Consider the following 19,155-nt stretch of genomic DNA (forward strand, 5'->3'; position numbering starts at 1 on the left):
GTGAAAAGAAATGAAAAAAGAGGAAAAGGTAGAATGTCAATAGCTAGTGTTGGGAAAACTGATTATATACAGAAAAATGAAACTGGATCCCTATCAACACATTATACAAAAGTGGGCTCCAGATGATTTAAAGACTTACCAATTAATGGTAAAAATGTAAAATTAAAAGCTCATAATACAGAAGAGATCATGCAGTAAGTGACTTTTTAAATAGTAGTACAAAGCACAAGTCATAAACAGCAATATTGATCAATTAAGACACTATGAATAGGATGACAGTTAAAGGACAGACTGAGAATATATCTGTAATATTTGTATCTAAAAAAAAGATATTATTTAAAAACAAAAGGAACTCTTGAAAATCAATGAGAAAAAGGACAGAAATCCAATAGAAAAACTAACTGAAAAATGCAAATTAAACTTTTGATATCATTTTATTTCCATTAGACTTGATGGAAATTAGGGAGCTGGAACATGCCAGGTTTCGGTGACAGTGTGGGGATAGTGTTGGTGGAAAGTATATTGATGCAATCACCCTGGATTGATGACAAGTTACCTGGAAGCTCTTAATTAAAATAAATACAGGTATTTCCAATGTTCTGGCAATCTCTTCCTGGATAGATGTCACCCCAAATTTCCACACAGTTTATAAGGAAACACAATGCTATGTATTTTTTTTGTAGTACTAATTGTGGAAACAGTCAGTTGAAGGCAATCTAGGTGTTTATCACTGGAATAATAGGTAAAATGCAGTAAATGCTCATAATAGACTACAGTGAGAATCAAAGTAAACATATACAGAGCAACATAGGCAGATCTTAAAAATATGATAAGGGACTTCTTCTGGTAATAGCAGACCATAATTCAAACAATCCACTTATGGGGAGCCATTAGAAAAACTAGACAAAATATGAAACACATGTGCTTCAAGACATGCAAAGGTGATTAAGATATGAACAACAAGGTCAAGATCCAGAGAAAAACAGGCTCAAGCAAAGAAGCCAAGTATTTATGGCTTCATTTCCCTGGGGAAGAGGGGTACTGATTCCTGATAAAACAGAGGAATGGCTGAGGGTCTAGAAAACCTCAAGGGGCTAGAGGGGAGGAAATGGATGCAAGGGCTACCAGAGGGGGTAAGGGGGGTGTCTATCCTTGTGTTGGAACTCTATAGGACTATATCCTAGGAGTCTGGGTAGGTTAATAATAGATAGGTCCTTTGCAGGACTTGGCTGAGCTTTGAATAATTTGAAACTGGACCAAGGTAACTCTAATTGCTAGTGCCTAGACTTACTTGGCAGAAGCAAATAGAAATTTGCTTTTCAGAAAGATAATATCATCCTAAACCAAAAATTATTTCTATAAACAATTCTGCAAATACTCTGCTCATCACCAAATATAACCAGGCATATGTAGAGGAAAGGCAATATGAACAAAAGAAATAACTTCAATAGATACAGACCCACAGGCAATCCAGAGAATGGAATTATTAGATAGAGATCTTAAAATTAACATACTTAATAGGTTCAAGGAGGTAAAAGGCAAGAATGACCATTTCAGCAGGGAAGTTAAAACTATAAAAACAACAACAAAAACAAATGGAAACCCTAGAGCTAAAAAATTCAGTAACTGAAATCAAGAACTCAGTGAATGGGTTTAACGGAAAATTAGATACAGCTGAATAGAGAAGGTAGGCCAGATAAAAATACTCAGAATAAAGCAGAGACAAAAAGATGGAAAGCACGGAAGAGAAGGTAAAAGATTGCAAATCCACCAAGAAGGTCTACATGTAATTACAGCCTCAGGAGATGAGAGTGAGAGGGAGTGTGCTAGAAGCAATATTTAAAAAGAATGGCTTGAGAATTTTGAATTTTCCAAAATAGAAAACAGACATCAAGCCATAAATTTAAGAAGCTCTATAAAACCCTAAGCTGAGTAATAAACTAAAAAAAAAAAAAAAAAGAAAGAAAAAGAAAAAAAAATCTACATCTGGGCACATCAGCAACACTGCTGAAAACAAAAGGCAAAGAGAATACCTTATAAGGAGCCTGGGGAGAAGACAATTGACTTTAAAGGTGCAAAAAGTAAAACAGTTGATTTTTCAATAGAAACAATGGGAATTAGAACACAATGTAATGGTATCTTCAAAGTACCAATTTTATACCCCAAAATGAAGGGGTATAAACTAGGCATAGAGATTTAAAGTAGGCATGTTTATCATGGCAGAAAGAAAAGTATCCTAGATATGAAACTGGAGATTCAGGAAGAAATGAAAAGCAATGAAAATGTAAATATATGGGAAAATATAAATAAACATTGACTCTACGAAACAATAATGTCTTGTTGACTTAAAAATACATAGAAAAAATATACAGAAACTTAAAATATAAGTCAGTAGAGGAACAAATGTACTAAATGTTCCAAGGTCCTTACATTATTATTATTTTTTAAGATTTTATTTATTTATTTGACAGAGAGAGACACAGCAAGAGAGGGAACACAAGCAGAGGGAGAGGGAGAAGCAGGCTTCTTGCCGAGCAGGGAGCGATGCGGGACTCGATCCCAAGACCCTGGGATCATGATCTGAGCCGAAGGCAGACGCTTAATGACTGAGCCACCCAGGAGCCCCTAAGGTCCTTACATTATTAAGAAAGATGTTAAAAGTACTAATTTATATTAGGCTTTTATAAGATGAAGGTGGTTTTATGATGTGATCTCTAGGATAACCACTAAAAGAATAATAACATTTATAACTTCCAAGCTAACAGAAGATTTTAAAAAAGGAAAAAAATAGTCAGTCCTAAAAAGGCAAAAAGAAAAAAGGAGTAAAAAGCAACTCAAAATAGATGGGACAAATGAAATACATTTATTAGGATGGTAGATTTAAAACTAAATATATTATTAATTATGATTCACTAAATATTCCAATTAAAACAGGTTTTCAGACTGGTTTAAAAACCCACAACTTGCTATTTATAAGAGAAATGTCTAAACTAACAGAAAGGTTAAAAGAATGGAAAATGAAATGCCATGAAAATACTAACCAAAAGAAAGCTAATGCAGCTCTATTTATATGAAGGTAGATGTTAAGGCAAAACACATTATCAGAGATAAAGAGAAACATTTAATAATAACAAAAGGTACTATTTAAGGAAGATATAACCCAAATCTAAATTTGTATGTTCCTAATTACGTAGCTCCTAAATATATAAAGCAAGTAGAAACATTAAAAATCCTGGTGGAAAATCTAAGCATTCTTTTCTCAGCATCTGAGAGAACAAGCAGACAAACAGATACAGCAAGATTTGACTTACTGACCAATACTGCCTTCAACAAGGAATACACATTATTTTCAAGTACATATAAAACACTATGAAAATCAAGTTTAAACAAATTCAAAAGTGTTGAAATCATGCAATTTTTTTGGTCTTAATGCAAATAAATCAGAAATTAAGGACAAAAAGTTAATTAGAAAATCCACATATATTTATAAATTAATAATACACTTCTAAATAGCCCATGGGCCAAAGAAGAAATTTAGATATAAATTAGAAAATATTTTGAACTGAATGACAATGAAAACAACATAAAAGTCTCTAGAATGTAACAATCTGCTTGGAGGAAAATATATAGGCTTGAGCTTGCATTAGAAAAGAGAAAGGCCTTGATGTCTTTATTTTAATCTTACTCTTTATTTGGGTAAAGAATTCTTGGCACTTTGAAGTACTTGGAAGTTATTCCTGAAGTTATTCTTCTTCTGGCTTCTACTGTTAACTGCTGAGTAGGCTTTCAATCTAATATCGTTCTAGGGTAGATAATCTAAAGGTTTCTCTCTGTTTGGTTGCTTTTAGTATCTCCTACTTATCTTTGGTGTTCTGCAGTTTCACTATGATGAGCAGCCTATTGTGACCGTTGAATTAAAGATTCATCTCTTTCATCTATTTTAAAAAATGTGTAGCCATGAATCCTTCAAATATTGTTTCTTACACTATTTTTTCCCTTTTGGAACACCTTTAGATATATGATTGTTTCTCAAATGCCCTGAGTTATCACTAAATAGGAACTGATTTTTAGGTGATTTCCCAATTTGTAGGTTCTCAGACTGCATGAGTTGATGTAAATTTGAACCCTATATCCATGTAAGGTATAGGCCCCAAATTTCAAATTCTCAAAGAGAGTCTTTTTTTTTCCTTACACAGACCCAGAACCCAGAGATAGGAAGAGTTGAGTGGAATTAAAAAAAATCCACCCTCCCAATGATAGTATAGCTCTTACAGGGCCTCCGTTTTGAGTAAGGGTTTTATTTCCATCCCGCCTTGCATAGGCCCACGGACTGATCTTCTATTCCCAAGTGGAAACAACTCTAGCTGCCATGATTTCAGGCAAATACCCTTCTTTTCCTCATCAACTATAGTGTCAGAGTGTGTGACAGTCAACTCTCATCTTCAGAGCCTCCTGATGCTGGCACCTGGAAGCTCTCTTCCATTGCAGTTAAGGTAATTTTTTTTGTATTTTACCCAGCATATTGAAAAGGTATACAGCAAATAAGTTTTCAGCTTATCTCAGCTTACCATCTGGCAGAACTGGAAGCTGTAATTTTATCTTCACACAAAACATTACCTGAGAAGCTTCTAAGACTATAAACTCATCAAGAAGCTAATAAGAAATTAAATCTCAATTTTAACAAAGAAATCATGGAAAATATCAGATTGATGCATGTTTAAAAAAAACACTTTTTTTTTTTTTACCAACACCCCAAACACTTCTACCCAAGGATGTTTTACACCCCTTTTAAAACTGTTTACAAACATACTCTCCCCCTAGCCACAGAGATAAAAAGAAACAGAATTGAGCTATGCAGAGAGGAGCTTAAATTTTGGATATAGTCAATTTCATTAGAAAAAAATAAAGATAGGGGTGCCTAGGTGGCTCAGTTGGTTAAGCATCTGACTCTCAATTTAGGCTCAGGTCATGGTCTCAGGGTTGTCAGATCAAGCCCCACATGGGGCTCTGTGCTCTGCAGGGAGTCTGCTTGAGACTCTTTCCCTCCCCCTTCCCTCTTCCCCTTCACCCATTCGAGCATGCTCTCTCTCTTAAATCAATCAATCAATCAATCAATCAATCAATAAATCTTTACCAAAAAAATAAAGATAATAAAACTAACTGCTATTAAGGATTTGTTAAAAAATGTAACCAGTTAATATCTAGAGTTCATTATTTATGTACTAATTTCCTATGCCTTTTCTCCCACAGCTCTTGGCCATGGTGCTGATATCTGGGATGGTAACTTCAGTCTTAGATCACAACCACTGATGATGGTTCTTAGGGAAAGCAGAAGAAAATATCAAACACTGATTAAGCATCCACTACGTGCCAAATACTGTATTAAGAACTTTGCATTCAATATTTCAACTAATGAAGTATCATTAGTCCTATTCTAGAGATGAGAAAATTCAGGCTCCAGATTAGATAACCTGCCCAAAGTCATGCAGTTCACCAGGGCTGGAGCCAGGGCTTAATCTCAGGTGGGTCTGACCTTGAAGCCTATGCTAGGTATACTGCATTACAAAAACTTCTTTAATATCTGCTGATATTTAACAAAGAAAAAAATTAAAGTCTCTAGACTCACTTAAAGACGGGGAAGAATTGGATTTAGGATAAGAATGCAAAAATATTCAAGCAGAAAGAGTTTACTGTTTAGTCCTTGGCCATTCAGAATATTTTTCTCAATAGCAATTCACTCATCTGAAGAAGGCTGACCTATGTCTGCATGACATCAATTGATTTTATGTATAAAATGTTTTTCTGGAATGCGTCAAACTCTAAAAGCTTATCTGAAACCACAGCCGAGGTCCTAAACATCTCTAGATTGCAAAGCTGCAAATCTGAATGGATCCCTGCACGCAGCAGGGGTTAGGAAGCCCCAGGTAAAGTAGTGTGGCAGTGTGTAGGGGAAATGATCACTGTCCACGCTGTGTTTGCTGACCGAAGTTCAAAGGGATCTGTGTACAGGGAACCATTTTTCTCCTGACTTCTGAGAAGCAGCAATGTGAGTTAATCCTGGAAGGGCAGAGGCTCTGAGGCTTAACTATATGGCAGTAATTCCCCGCCCATATGGTCACAAGACTAATTTTACCTTTGCTTTTCCTGACTCTCAAATCCGTTCAGAGAAGGTCTGTATAGAGCATCTGCTTGGTATTTGTGACAGTGCTGTGCGATGTCGGGCCACAAGGAGGGACAAAACCTGTGCCCTGTCATGGAAAGGCTGATGGAGACAGGCCAAGCACACTTTACTACACACAAATCACACTAGCAGAAGTACTGAATGAAGGATATAGAATGATCTCAGTTGTGTTTAAATGCATAGAAAAAAAAATCTGGAAGGAAAATACTGAAATGTTAAGAAGAAATCTAATTGGGAAAAGAGATTATGGGCAATTTTGTCCTATTCCTTTATGCTTATCCATTCTCAGATTTTTTTTTTTATCATAGTCATGTTCATTGCTAAAAATAAAATGTGCTTCTATTAAGTATTTTATAAAATATCTTATTTATGATGTAGTGTGGTTTCCTAACATAAATGTATCAGCTCTAATATACTATTGAAATTATAGACAATAATCCTGTTCCAGGGATTTGTAGCAAGGTGAATAAAATTGCAATCAAAATTTAATTCAAACTTAGCAGAAACCTTCAAATTTTATGTACATTTTCACTCAGCAAATCTATTTCTAGAAGGTTAGCTTAAGAAAATAATCGGGGAAGTACACAAAGATATGTGGAGGATACCAATTAAGTGTTTTAGTTTTAAGACACTAGAAAATTATAAACAAGACCTAAATGCTCAACAATAAAATATTAACTAAAAATATTATGACATGTCAATAAAATGTAGCCATGAAAATAATAGGAATATTTAATGACATCCAAAGAAGCCACAAGTGGAGGAAAAAAAGTGGAGGAAAAAAAAAAAAACATGTCCTGAGACAAAACATATAGTAGGGGCTCTATTTGTTAATAAAAAAGTTTACACATGGAATAATGATTGGTCAAATATATACCAAAATGTTAATAGCAATGGTTTCTTGGTTGGGAGATTATGAGCGATTATTCAAAAAAAAATTCTATAATGAACATACATTGCTTTTGTAATAATAAAAGTCAATTAAGAGTTAATTCTTAAATCTCCTGAACCCCAGATCCAATTTCATTTCTCTGTGTCCATCTATCACAACGCACAGGTGATCCTAATTTCTACCCTGCAGTAACCAGGCCTGAGATGCTTCGGGGATGAAAGACTACCTACACAGATGCAGCTCTGGAACTGTGAGTCCTGGTCATCCAAGGCCAACAGGAAGCTTCCAATCTGAGGCAGACTCCTGTGAGAGCCCTGGGACAGCCCTCGGGGCTGTCAACGCCTCCTCTGGTGACCTGCCCGAGCCCGCCGTCCAGGTGGCTGGCCAGGCTCCCTGGGTACTCCTGGAGCACAGACAGATCTCATCCATGGTGGACTTACTCGACTTGTTTTTCTATCAGAAAATGAACACTACATCAAAAACTAATGTACTATATGTTGGCTAACTGAACATAATAATAAAAAAAGAAAGCCAAACAAAACACTAAGTATTAAAAAAAAGAAAAAAGAAATTCAGTCATTCATTCCATACATTTATTGAGCACCTAGTGTCTACCTGTCTATGTGCTAGGCAGTTAATTAGAAACTTTACACACATTACTGCCTTCATTCCTCATGAAAATCCTCAGGATCATCTCATGCTTCTGATTTTACAGATGACAAACCTGAGAGCAGAGAATTAGGTCACTTGTCAGCTTGTCACAGCAAGAGGCACAGTTGGGATCCAAACCCAGTGTCTAGTCTATGTGGCTGCCAAGTCCAGTGTCCTTCACAATCCTCCAGTACCTCCCATGGGCTGTTTCTTTTTAAAACATCAGAAGATCAGATTTGATACATAGAACATTAATCCATATCTTTCACTACATTCACAAGCTGCTTTTCCATTAAAACCTACAGCTAAGGGCACCTGGGTAGCTCAGTTGGTTAAGCAACTGCCTTCAGCTCAGCTCATGATCCCGGGGTCCTGGGATCGAGTCCCACATCGGGCTCCCCCTGCTCAGTGGGGGCCTGCTTCTCCCTCTCCCACTGCCTGCCACTCTCCCTGCTTGTGCGTGCTCTCTCTCTCTGCCAAATAAATAAAATCTTAAAAAAAAACCCACAGCCAACGTGGCCTTGACACAGCTCATAACACCCACTGCTGAGGGTCTGAAGGCTCTCGGCATAGGACCCCTGTGAGAATGTGGAAGTCATGGCACACAACAAGATCCACCATCATGTTGGGCTCTTGAATAGCTCCTTCCAGACCCTGGGAAAGCTGGCTGCCTTGTCACCTCACAGAACCGTCTCCCTGTGGCCCTGCATAGATGTGTCCAGGGCCAGGATGGCACGGTGTAGTCCTGGGCTGTACTCTGCGCCCTGGGCTGTGTCCTGGGCCTGCAGGGCGAGGTCAGTGCCCCTTCACCGTCTGCCTGCGCCCATGGTCATGGGGCTGCTAGAGCACCATGGCAGACATATGTAAAGAAAGCCCTATAGGAAGTACAGGAGAGCCGATCTACTCGTGATGTGGGTGAGATGTGACAAGACACAGAAGGTCTTGGGACTGCTCAAGACTGCTTCAGGGCCAGGGAAGTGCTCTTCCTAACTTCATCTCTCCATCAATGCAGACCACCTGGGGTAGGGCACCCAAGGCACTGCAGACAGTGTTGAGGGAAGGAGGGAGGGAGAGAAGACTGCTTCAAAGCCTGCTGAGTTACCTGAAGCAGGAGAAAGGAGAAGCCAGATGAAGGGATGCACTGGGAGAACAGTACTTGCAAACAATTATTAGGCACTTACTGCCAATTATTTCCCCCAAATTTCACCTGTCCCTCACATCTAGTGCCTTTAAAATTCTTTTTTCTTGGGGCAGATGGCTGCAACCTGAAAAGGAGGCAGAGGCCCTGATGAAATGAAGCATGTCCATAAGGAGAGTCTTTTTGCTGGGCTCCATACCAGCAGGCCCTGAGGTTGCTAGCAGAGGTCCTGAGCTCTATCCTGCAGTCCCCGCCAGCCCTCTTCTGCCTCCTGAGCATGGAGCTACTGCACTTGTCCAGCACAAACCTCTCAAAGCCAACCTCGCCAGCCTGCACAGGAACCTCGCCCCTTCAGCCTCCTTAGCAGTGGTGTCTGAGCTATGCTTTCTAGCAACAGTGTCTCCACTGCTTCTTGTGTATAAATAGTAGCTTTTTAATGAGACTAGGAACTCCCTGCTGTACATACCTCTTGGAACGTCTGTCTGGCTCATATAGGGAATTATGACTGTGCTGGCTTCAGATGATTGCACACATTAAGGCAATCGGGATCCTCCTCAAGGGATCTCAAACTGGGAATGAGAGACACTTGCCCTCTCTACGAGAACAGACTGTAACATTTGACCTTGGACACTGTGGGCTGCTCCAGGCAACCTGCAGAAGCACACTAAGAAGGAAGCTGATGCAGAGAAAAGCAGCATAAGACACATCACACACACACACACACACACACACACACACACACAGAATTGTGGAGTCAAATAAATTTTGAAAGCACTACATACAGATATGAAAAGTATGGGCTCTGAGACATTTTAACCTGCATTTCTCAAACTGATTTGATCTATGGATTCCTCTTCCACTGAACATTGCTCAAGACTGGTGCTCCAGGCCACACACTCTGGGGTACATGTTTCTTTTTTTTTTTTTTTAAGATTTTTTTTTTTTATTCATTCGAGACACAGAGATACAGAGAGAGAGAGAGAACATGAGCAAGGGGAGAAGCAGAGGGAGGGGGAGAAGCAGGCCCCCCACTGAGCAGGAGCCCGATGCGGGGCTTGATCCCAGGACCCTGGGATCATGACCTGAGCTGAAGGCAGACGCTTAACCATCTGAGCCACCCAGGCGCCCCGGGGTACATGTTTCTAGCTTCACTTTCACACTAATGGCCTTGGACAAGCTCCCTATGCATCGATTTCCTCATTTTTTTGCAGAGACCAAATAGAAGCCTCAGGTCAGAGACAGCTAGAATGGAGCAAACATGGAAATCTGATAGACCTGAGGTCAACTCTAAAATAATCAATCAGCTGTGTGATGTGATCACCGTAAGTTAAACTCTGTGAGCTCCCATTTCTCTTATTTATGAAATAGGACGGTTGTGAGGACTACATAGAAAAATCCTTAAAGTGGCGTTTCTTCTTTCTCATCTGCACAGTGTTCTTTCAACTGCTGACTGCAGAGGGTGGGTGGAGAGGTGCCTAACTGATAGGTCTGGAAGCCCAGATCACCTAAATTCGTGTTTTAAAATGTACCCCAGATTTGTTTTAATCAGGTATGGTAAGACATGTGGACATGGAAATGACTGTCATGAATGCTCACAGTTTCCATGCAGGGGACACATGAAGTGGGGGAAAACATGGGTGGTTTCAGTGGGGAAGTCAAGGCGACATGGAGTAACCAGGCTTAGAAGTGACTAGTTTGAGTAATTTCAGCAGATTCTGGGGTCTAGGGGCTGCCTATAGTTGTCTGGTCTCTGACCCTGGGATGATTAGGGCCAGGGGATAGTGGCACTCAGTGTAAGAGCCCCATAAAGGAGGTGGTTGGGAGTGTGAGCTCTGGATTGGTTAGCCTTCATTTGAAGAGAATGGCCTCAGATGAGTGTTTGCTCTCTAGGAAAGAGGTAGCCTGGGAGTGGCTTTATTCCCAGTCAGCAAGACCCCAAGATATCAAAGCATTAGCAAATAAAAACATGACTAATGCAATTAATTCTTTGAACACTCAGAAGAAGGGGATTTGATCTTTACTGTTTGATTCCCAAGTTGTCAACATGTTCAGAAGTTAACTCAGCATCTTTCTTCCTTACACCTGTCTGTCCTGGACTACTTACCTCAGTGAGAGTGCCTCTATTTGGAGACCTCTTTATTGGGGGCCTTCAGCCAAAGCCTTACTCAGGTGCTTCTATAGAGACCTCCTTATAGTAGGGAGGAGAGAAACCTTGAAGATTCTTTTGTCCATTTTGACTCAGTACCCAGTACTCCTGTCCTTTCCCTGTTCCTGACCCCTGGCCCCATCCATAAGATGTCAGGAATCTTTTGTTCTGTCCTCTCTCAGCAGTGAAACATTCTCCCCACCTGCCCTGATACTTGGGATAATGAAACACTGTTGGGCGGGGGGGGGGGGGGGGGGGGGGGGTGGGGGGGGGGGGTGTTTGGGGGGTGGAATCATGCTTTCTCCTCTTGATTATTTCACAGTGAGTGATCAAAGGCTTGACTGGTGCTTCATTTTGCCTTGTCTTAGTTACTCTAATGCCTGGGAGCTTCAGCTCAGTTCAGTTCATGATGGACTCCTAATTGTTCTCTTTATTTAAAAATAAAAATGATCTTTTAAGATGGAATTTGCACCCAACATTAACCAAGATAGAACCATACTGTACCACAAAATCAAGCTTTAAAAATTTTAAAGGAACTAAATCATACAAAATATGTTTTCTGATGGTAATTGAATTAAACTAGAAATCAATAAAAGATATTTGGAAGAATCCCTAAATATTTGGAAATTTAAAAAATCTAAATAATATATAGATAAAAGAAGTCACAAGGGAAACTAAAAAAATATTTTTAATTAAATAAAAACATACCAAATTTGTGAGATATAGCTAAAGCAGTGCTTAGAGGGAGACTCAAGTTTAAATGCTTCTATGAGAAAAGAAGAAAGGTTTCAAATCAATTGTCTATACTTATACCTTAAGAAATTAGGAAAAAAAACGGTAGAAAAAAAACAAAGAAAGCAGAAGACAGGGAATAATAATGGTAAGAGAAGAAATCAATGAGATTAAAAACAGAAAAATAGAAAAAAGTCAATGAAGCCAAAAGTTGATTCTTTGGAAAGTCAATAAAGTTGACAAGGCTCTAGTTAAATTGACTGAAAACTAAAAAAAAAGAAAGAAGACCATAACAGCAAAGTCCTCCAGACCTAGATAATTTACTATTGAATTCTATTAAACATTTTAGGAAAAATAATCCCAAATCTACATAATCTCCTCCTAAAAATAGAAAAGGAAAGAACAATTTGGACAATGTTGAACTTCAGCTGAGCCCTGTGCTCCCAGAAAACAGAAAAATCTCCCTCCTTTTGTGATCCTTTTGTATTCTGAGAATACAAAGGACCACCCCACTCTCCCATATCCTGAGATAAGACCACCTCTGCCCTTCTTCAATGACTCCCTTGTTTAATAAAACCCCAAGTTTTGTCTCTCTTCTCTGAGACTTTCCTCAGTAAGGAACATTCTCCTTGTTGCAATAGCCTGAATCAAACCATCTCAATTGCCCAGTGCACTTTATCATTGGTAGTTTTGGTGCTGTGACTCGTACAGTCTCAGGGCCAGTCTTCAGATCCCTGTTTGCTCCACCCAGGTGATGAGCCTCTCCTTCCTGACTGGTGATGGGGAAACAATGGTGTGTCGGGCTCATGGGCCTGGGCTCTGGACTTGTGTCCATCAGTAGCACGGTAAGGATTTGAATTTGATTCCTTTTGAGTGCTCACTTAATTTCTGGTACTGATAATGCTTTATAGAGATCTTGTTTCTGTTGAGTGAAGATGGCAGAGAATCTGGTTTGTTAGTCTTCTGTTTGTCTCTTTGTCTATCTTAAGCTCAAGTCAATTAAGAATTCCATGCCCACCAGGAGGTAGATATCTGGACTGGTGAGTTTTTTATTTCTGTAAAATGGCTGAAATTTTACAACTGAAGCTTATAAACCTCTTTATGTGTCTGTATGTTTCCATGTCTATAATTCAGAAAGGACTTTCCCTCTCACTGTGCAAGTATGTAATATTTTCATAACTTCAGATAGTGTTACCAAATTAGATTATAAAATCTCTTAAAGAAGCTCTATTCTGATCACCTTAAAAATAAATTAGCATTTGTAATAATTGACTATTCCTAGTATTATAAGAAGATAAGGAAATTGAACCTCAAATATTTTCAATGTGAAAAAACCCCTCAGAAACAGTTTAACTATTCAAGTTCAGATAATTTAGGAAGTCTTTGGCTTAATAAGTGAAACTATGTCTTCTCTATGTTAAATAATTATCAGAGTTAAATAATATATGTGTAGGTTTTTATTCTACTTGGGTATGTTCTTCCTAAACTTATATAGGCTTACTTTTATATAAGCTAGCATTACTTCTACTAAATGTTTACCATTATGAATAATGTACATGTGTTTAACAAAACTGAATCATTATTCTGACAAACCCTCTTTCAACAGTAAGTATGTTAGCTTGAAGATAATTTCCAAGATTTTTATGTCACTCAAACTGGGAGTTAACTAATGGATAGTCAATAGATATTTAGATTATTCCAATAAGATAGAATACTGAATCATTCATTGAGTTTAAGAGCTCTTATTTTTTATGCTATAGAGAGACTATATACATATAATTGGGTCTGTTAACAAATGTGTTTGCTTTTTCCTCTTTGAGAAGTGTAAGGGATATAGACAGAACTAGAAGTTGTAAGAGAAGAGTTCAACTTGTCATGGTCAAAGCTGACAAAGAGTTGGTAGGTTTTATAAGATTTGCAAAAGGAGTTGTAGTATTGAATATTATACTGACGCAAAAAAAAATTTGATGTCTCTTTGTTAAAATTACAAAATTTTCTTGGATTATTGGTTTGCTCTTCATAAGAAGTTGTAGAAGATTATCTGTTGCTTTCTGTGTAATTTGCCTAGACAGCAGAGATTCTGTATATTATGAAAACCATTGTGTTTTATGTTGACTTTGCCATGTCTGATTACTTCAGATCACAAAGCTTTCTTAGTTAGAAAAGAGCTAAGATTCCTTACAATCACGTTTATTTTGGAAATATTTTATCATCACATTCGTTAAACAGCAGCTAGTCAAGTATTGTTTAGTAACTCATGATCTTATCTTAATCAGTGTTCAAATCTCCTGACAACTTTTGATATTTTGCCCTTCCAAAATTAAATCCTTAATGATAACTTTTGAACCTGAAATAGCCTTTGGAATTTCCTATAAGGTGTTTGGAAAATCATAAAGCATTTGTTCTTTCATCTTGTGAAAAAGACAAGTGCTAGAAATATTTAGGTTTATTTGATAGGTTACCATAGATGAGCTGAATGGGAAGAGCTGTCAAATTAGGAGAGATGTCTAACCTTCCCTAGGTTAAATATGAATGGGTAAAATGTTAACAGAAATATTTCCGAAAATGTATGCTATATGGAAAGTTCCTAGAGAATTGCCAATGTCCTTGCTGTCCATGATGTGATCCTGTTTATCAGAGTACTGGTACTACTTTGCCTGGTATCATATGACAATAATATAGTATTATAAATCATGATTTCACTTATTTTTAAATGTAAAGTTGGTTGCAACTTTACTTCTTTAATTTGAATCTAGCATTTTGTAGGCCAGTAGTTTTCAACAGGGGATTGAAATGTTTAGGACCTGCTCCAGACTTATTCAACCTCTTCATAGATATTCTTGGTATATTCTAACTACATGGTTGGTATATTCATAATAAATTTTGTCAGGATTATTACATATTATATCTGAAAATATTTTACGTAGAGATTATGCTCATTCATTTAAATAAATTAGCTGTAATGTTAACTATCTTCTTTGAAAATACAGTTAATCATTATGTTTATAATTATGATGTCTGAAATTTTCTGATTGACTTTATTATCTTGTTTTGTATATAGCAGAAACATCCAAAATTCCTTGTCTGTTACACTACTCTTGTTATGAATTCTCATGAGATCTTTCACTTTTAAAATTATTAGTAATAATTTAACCATAGCCACTTTAAGTCTTCTATAGATAGTTTTTTCTTTTATTCTGAGGCTACAGCTAATGGCCTGAGAGCTTCCTCTTCAACAAAGAACTGTCTCAGTACCCCATGGAAGGGACTATGCCAGGTACTTTTGGGTGTAGGGTTCTGATGATATCACATAATCAACTTTGAGATTCCAACATTGGATTTCTAAAACTCTAGCAGAGAAGCAGGTGGATTTAAGAAATTACAAACCCAAGATAGACTAGAGTGATAATTAACTACATTAAACTGAATGATTTGATGAAGGATGATTGTGGGTTTTATTTGTAACATTGTTAATATTCTAATGTTCTAATTTGTGGATACATAAGGAACACTGCTTTTATTCTCTTAAGTTATCCTTAAATGATAAACAGCCATTTGGTAGACTATGCTTTTGTAAAATGAAACATTTGTTAATTATACCTTTTTCTCCATGCCTGACCCCTCCAGAATCTGGACACTCTGAGTACTCTTATTTATTTTCATAGCAACATAATTGTTTGCATAGGTTCGATAAGAATCTGTCCTCCTTGTTAACGGAAGGAATACCTGGAAACTTGGCTATATGACTAGAATGTCATATTTAAAGAATACGAATGTAAGAATATGAATTTAATGACATACACCCAGACACTTTTAAGGACCTAAGTTGACTTCATGCAGCCAATGCTTACAAAACCTTCTTGGAAAAACTAGTCTGGGGCGCCTGGGTGGCTCAGATGGTTAAGCGTCTGCCTTAGGCTCAGGTCATGATTCCAGGGTCCTGGGATCGAGTCCCGCATCGGGCTCCCTGCTCCGTGGGAGGCCTGCTTCTCCCTCTGCCTCTCTCTCTCTTTCTCTATCTCTCATGAATAAATAATTAAAAGCTTAAAAAAAAAAAAAGAAAGAAAAACTAGTCTGATTTGGGGCTTATAGAATTCCCAGACTTGTAGGTCAGTGAGGAATGTCACTATCTGGCAGGCTCAGGAACATTGGGATATTTTGGAAACTTTTAGAAGGAAAGAATTCATCCAAATCTATAGGTACTGCAGGTGAGTGATGGGTGGTCCATGGCTTGGCTTCCTAGCCTCCGAGGTACAATGTTCATAAATTGAAAGACTCCATATTGTCAAGGTTTCAATTGTCCCCAAATTGATTTACAGATTCATTACAATCTGTGTCAAGATTGCAGAAGGACATTTTGTAGATATTGACTGACTCTAAAATGCAAATGGAAAGGTAAAAAAAAATTAGAATAACTACAGTAATACTGGAAAAGAAGAATAAAATGAGAGGGTTCACATACCTTCCTCAAGACACACTATAAAGTTATAGTAATTAAGACAAACAGTATGGACAAAAGGATAGACCCTTACATCAGTGGAACAGAGCAGAGTCCAGAAATAGAGCCACAAATATAGACAGTTGAGTTTTGACAAAGGTACAAAGGCAATTCAATGGAGAAAGGATAATCTTTTTAATGAATGGTGCTACAAAACTGAACATGCATATGCAAAAAAATGAACTTTGACCCTCATCTCAAACTATATAAAAATTAACTCAAAATGGATCAAAGATCTAAGTATAAAATGTAAAACTATAAAAATGTCTAGAAGAAAACAGGAAACTCTATGTCCTCAGGTTCAAAAAGGCGTTCCTGGATGCAACACTAAAAGTATATTCCATAAAAGAAAAGTTATAAATTGAGTTCCACTGAAATTACAAACTTTTGCTCTGCAAAAGATACTGTTAAATAACTAAAATACAAGGCACAGACTGGAAAAAATACTTGCAAATCACATATCTGACAAAGCACTTGTACTCAGAATATATGAGTAAAACTCACATCAAAACTCAGTAATAAGAAAACAAATAATCCAATAAAACTGGGCAAAAGATTCAGGCACTTCACTGAAGAAGAAGATACCCATATGGTAAATAAGCATATGAAAAAATGTTCAACATCAGTAGTTACTGGGGATATGCAAATAAAAACCAAATGAGGTATCACACACCTAACAGAATGGCTTGGGACACTGGCAGTACTAAGTACTGAAGAAAATACAGAGCAATGAGAACTGTCATACTTTGATGGTGAGAGTGAAAATGGTAGCTACTTTGAAAAAGAGTTTGATGGTTTCTTATAGTTAAACATATACTTACAAAATGATCCCACAATTTACTCCTAGGTGTTTACCCAAGAGAAATGTAAACTTATGTCCATACAAAGACTCATACACTAATGTTCATAGTAGCTTTATTTATAATAGACAAAAAACAGAAACAACCCCAAAACCCTTCAATTAGTGAACTAACAGACCAACTGTGGTATATCCATTCGGTGGAATAATATTCAGCAAATAAAAGGGAAAAACAACTATTGATACATGCAAAAACACAGAGGAACCTCAAATGTGTTATCCCAGGTGAAAGAAGCCAGCTTCAAAAGGCAGTATGATATGAGTCCATGGATATGACACTCTTGCAATAGTCAAACTGGCCAGGAACTGGGGGTGGGCGAGGGGGGTGACTACAAAGGGGCAGCATTAATGTTTTAGAGTAATAGAACTCTTCTGTATTTAGATTATGGTGGTGGCGACATGACTGTATACATCTGTCAAAACTCTTATAACTATACACCAAAAAGAGTAACTTTTACTGTGTAACTTTAAAAATAAAGGATGAGATAATAAAAACAAAGAAGGAGAGAAAGTATGCAAACATTTGGCCACATTAATGTCCTGCTTAAAACCTTTCCATGGCTCCAAGAACTGTTAGTCCACAGTTCTTAGCATGGAGTCACAGCCTGGTCTTCCTTATCTCTTGCTATGCTCCTCATTCCATATTATTTGCAATTCCTGCATATTTAAAGCACCTGACACATACCCAGCACAGGTGCTCAGTAAACACAGGCTCCCTTCCTTTGTACATCTTTCTGCATTTGTGTTGGCTCTTCATCGTGAAGGCTCTTTCTACTCCTCACCACACAGCTAACTTGCAGGCAATAAGACTCAGGCAGTACCTTATCCTGAAAGGTTTCTCTGACTCCCTCCCTCCCTGTCTTTGCCCCTCATAACAAGTAGGGTCTGGTGCCTCTCTCCTAAGCTTCCTTGGGGAAGCTTGGGGATGTACAAACCTTACACATTTTGAAGGAAGGGCTGGCCTTCAGCTGGTTCTGAGGACATTGACTCTAAGTCCCTGAAATATCTGGCCTGATAAGAGTGGCTTTGTATACCTGGGGTCTTCAACCACCCCAGACACTTTATACTAACAGTGTGATTTATGATGGGGGCCTTGGACTACACTGCATCAGTGTGACCTCTGGAGAGCTTGGAGACTAAGTTACTAAGGTCAGTCTTGTGGACACTACATGCCTAAGTAACTGACCTCCAATAAAAACCCTGGACACCAAGGCTTTGGCGAACTCTCCTGGTTGGCAATACTTCCTGCATGTTGTCACACAACGTTACTGGGAGAGCTAAGCATGGCCCACGGGATTCCATGGGAGGGAACATCTGGAAGTATGCACCTGGTTTCTCTTATACTCTGCCCCTATGCTCCCTTTGCCTTAGTTGATTTTAGTCTGTAGGCTTCCACTGTAATAGCCTGAAGCCATGAATGTAAAAGCTTTTCTGAGTTCTGTGCGTCTTTCTAGAGAACCATCCACTGAGCGTGGCTTGGGCACCCCTGACGCATCATCCCACTGGATTTACTTCTATCAGAGCCCTTATAATGAACTGTCACTGTCTGTCTCACTCTGCTGTCATTTCTTTAAGGGCAAGATGTATGGTTTGCCTACCATCTCTAGTGCCTAGCGCTGTGCCTGGAACATGCCAAGTGTTAAATAAATGTCTGACTACAGGAGAGGCCTAGCTTTCTGAAAAGTCTGATTCCTATCTGAGTCAGAAAAATGCCTCAGGGACTTGCAGAGGAATGTGGAAGTAGCAAGCATTCTCTCCCAGGAAGTCATATGGCATTAACCAAGCAATAGCACAGGTAGTGAAAACTGTCAACCCCAGAAGCCTGAACTGAGAAGTAATCCTGTCAGACAAGACATCAGAATAGGAATTTAAAAAGCCTTAACCCAGTAGCAGCAGTGTGATAATATAGCTGAGGGCTGCAGAGACTACAGGCACTTGCTTAGGGGGGATGAGACAGTGGGGCAGACAGAGGGAGCAATTCCACCTTGTCAACTATGTTTAATTTTCAGATTCTGCCTTAAAGGAAGGTCCTCTCCACAACAGGAAAAGTGAAATTTC

The 19,155-nt window shown here is 38.2% G+C and overlaps 1 protein-coding gene across 1 annotated transcript in view; it reads right to left on the reverse strand.

The window, feature by feature from the left end:
• The window catches only part of ARHGEF4 (Rho guanine nucleotide exchange factor 4), an 86,021-nt gene that overhangs the window by 62,997 nt on the left and 3,869 nt on the right, over nucleotides 1–19,155 (reverse strand). The window contains 1 exon segment of the mRNA XM_035008306.1: nucleotides 17,550–17,554. Coding sequence (XP_034864197.1) covers nucleotides 17,550–17,554 — 5 coding nt within the window.

This window comes from Mirounga leonina, unplaced genomic scaffold (assembly GCF_011800145.1).
Source record: "Mirounga leonina isolate KUSES-001 unplaced genomic scaffold, KU_Mleo_1.0 Mir_151, whole genome shotgun sequence".
Lineage (NCBI taxonomy): Eukaryota > Metazoa > Chordata > Mammalia > Carnivora > Phocidae > Mirounga > Mirounga leonina.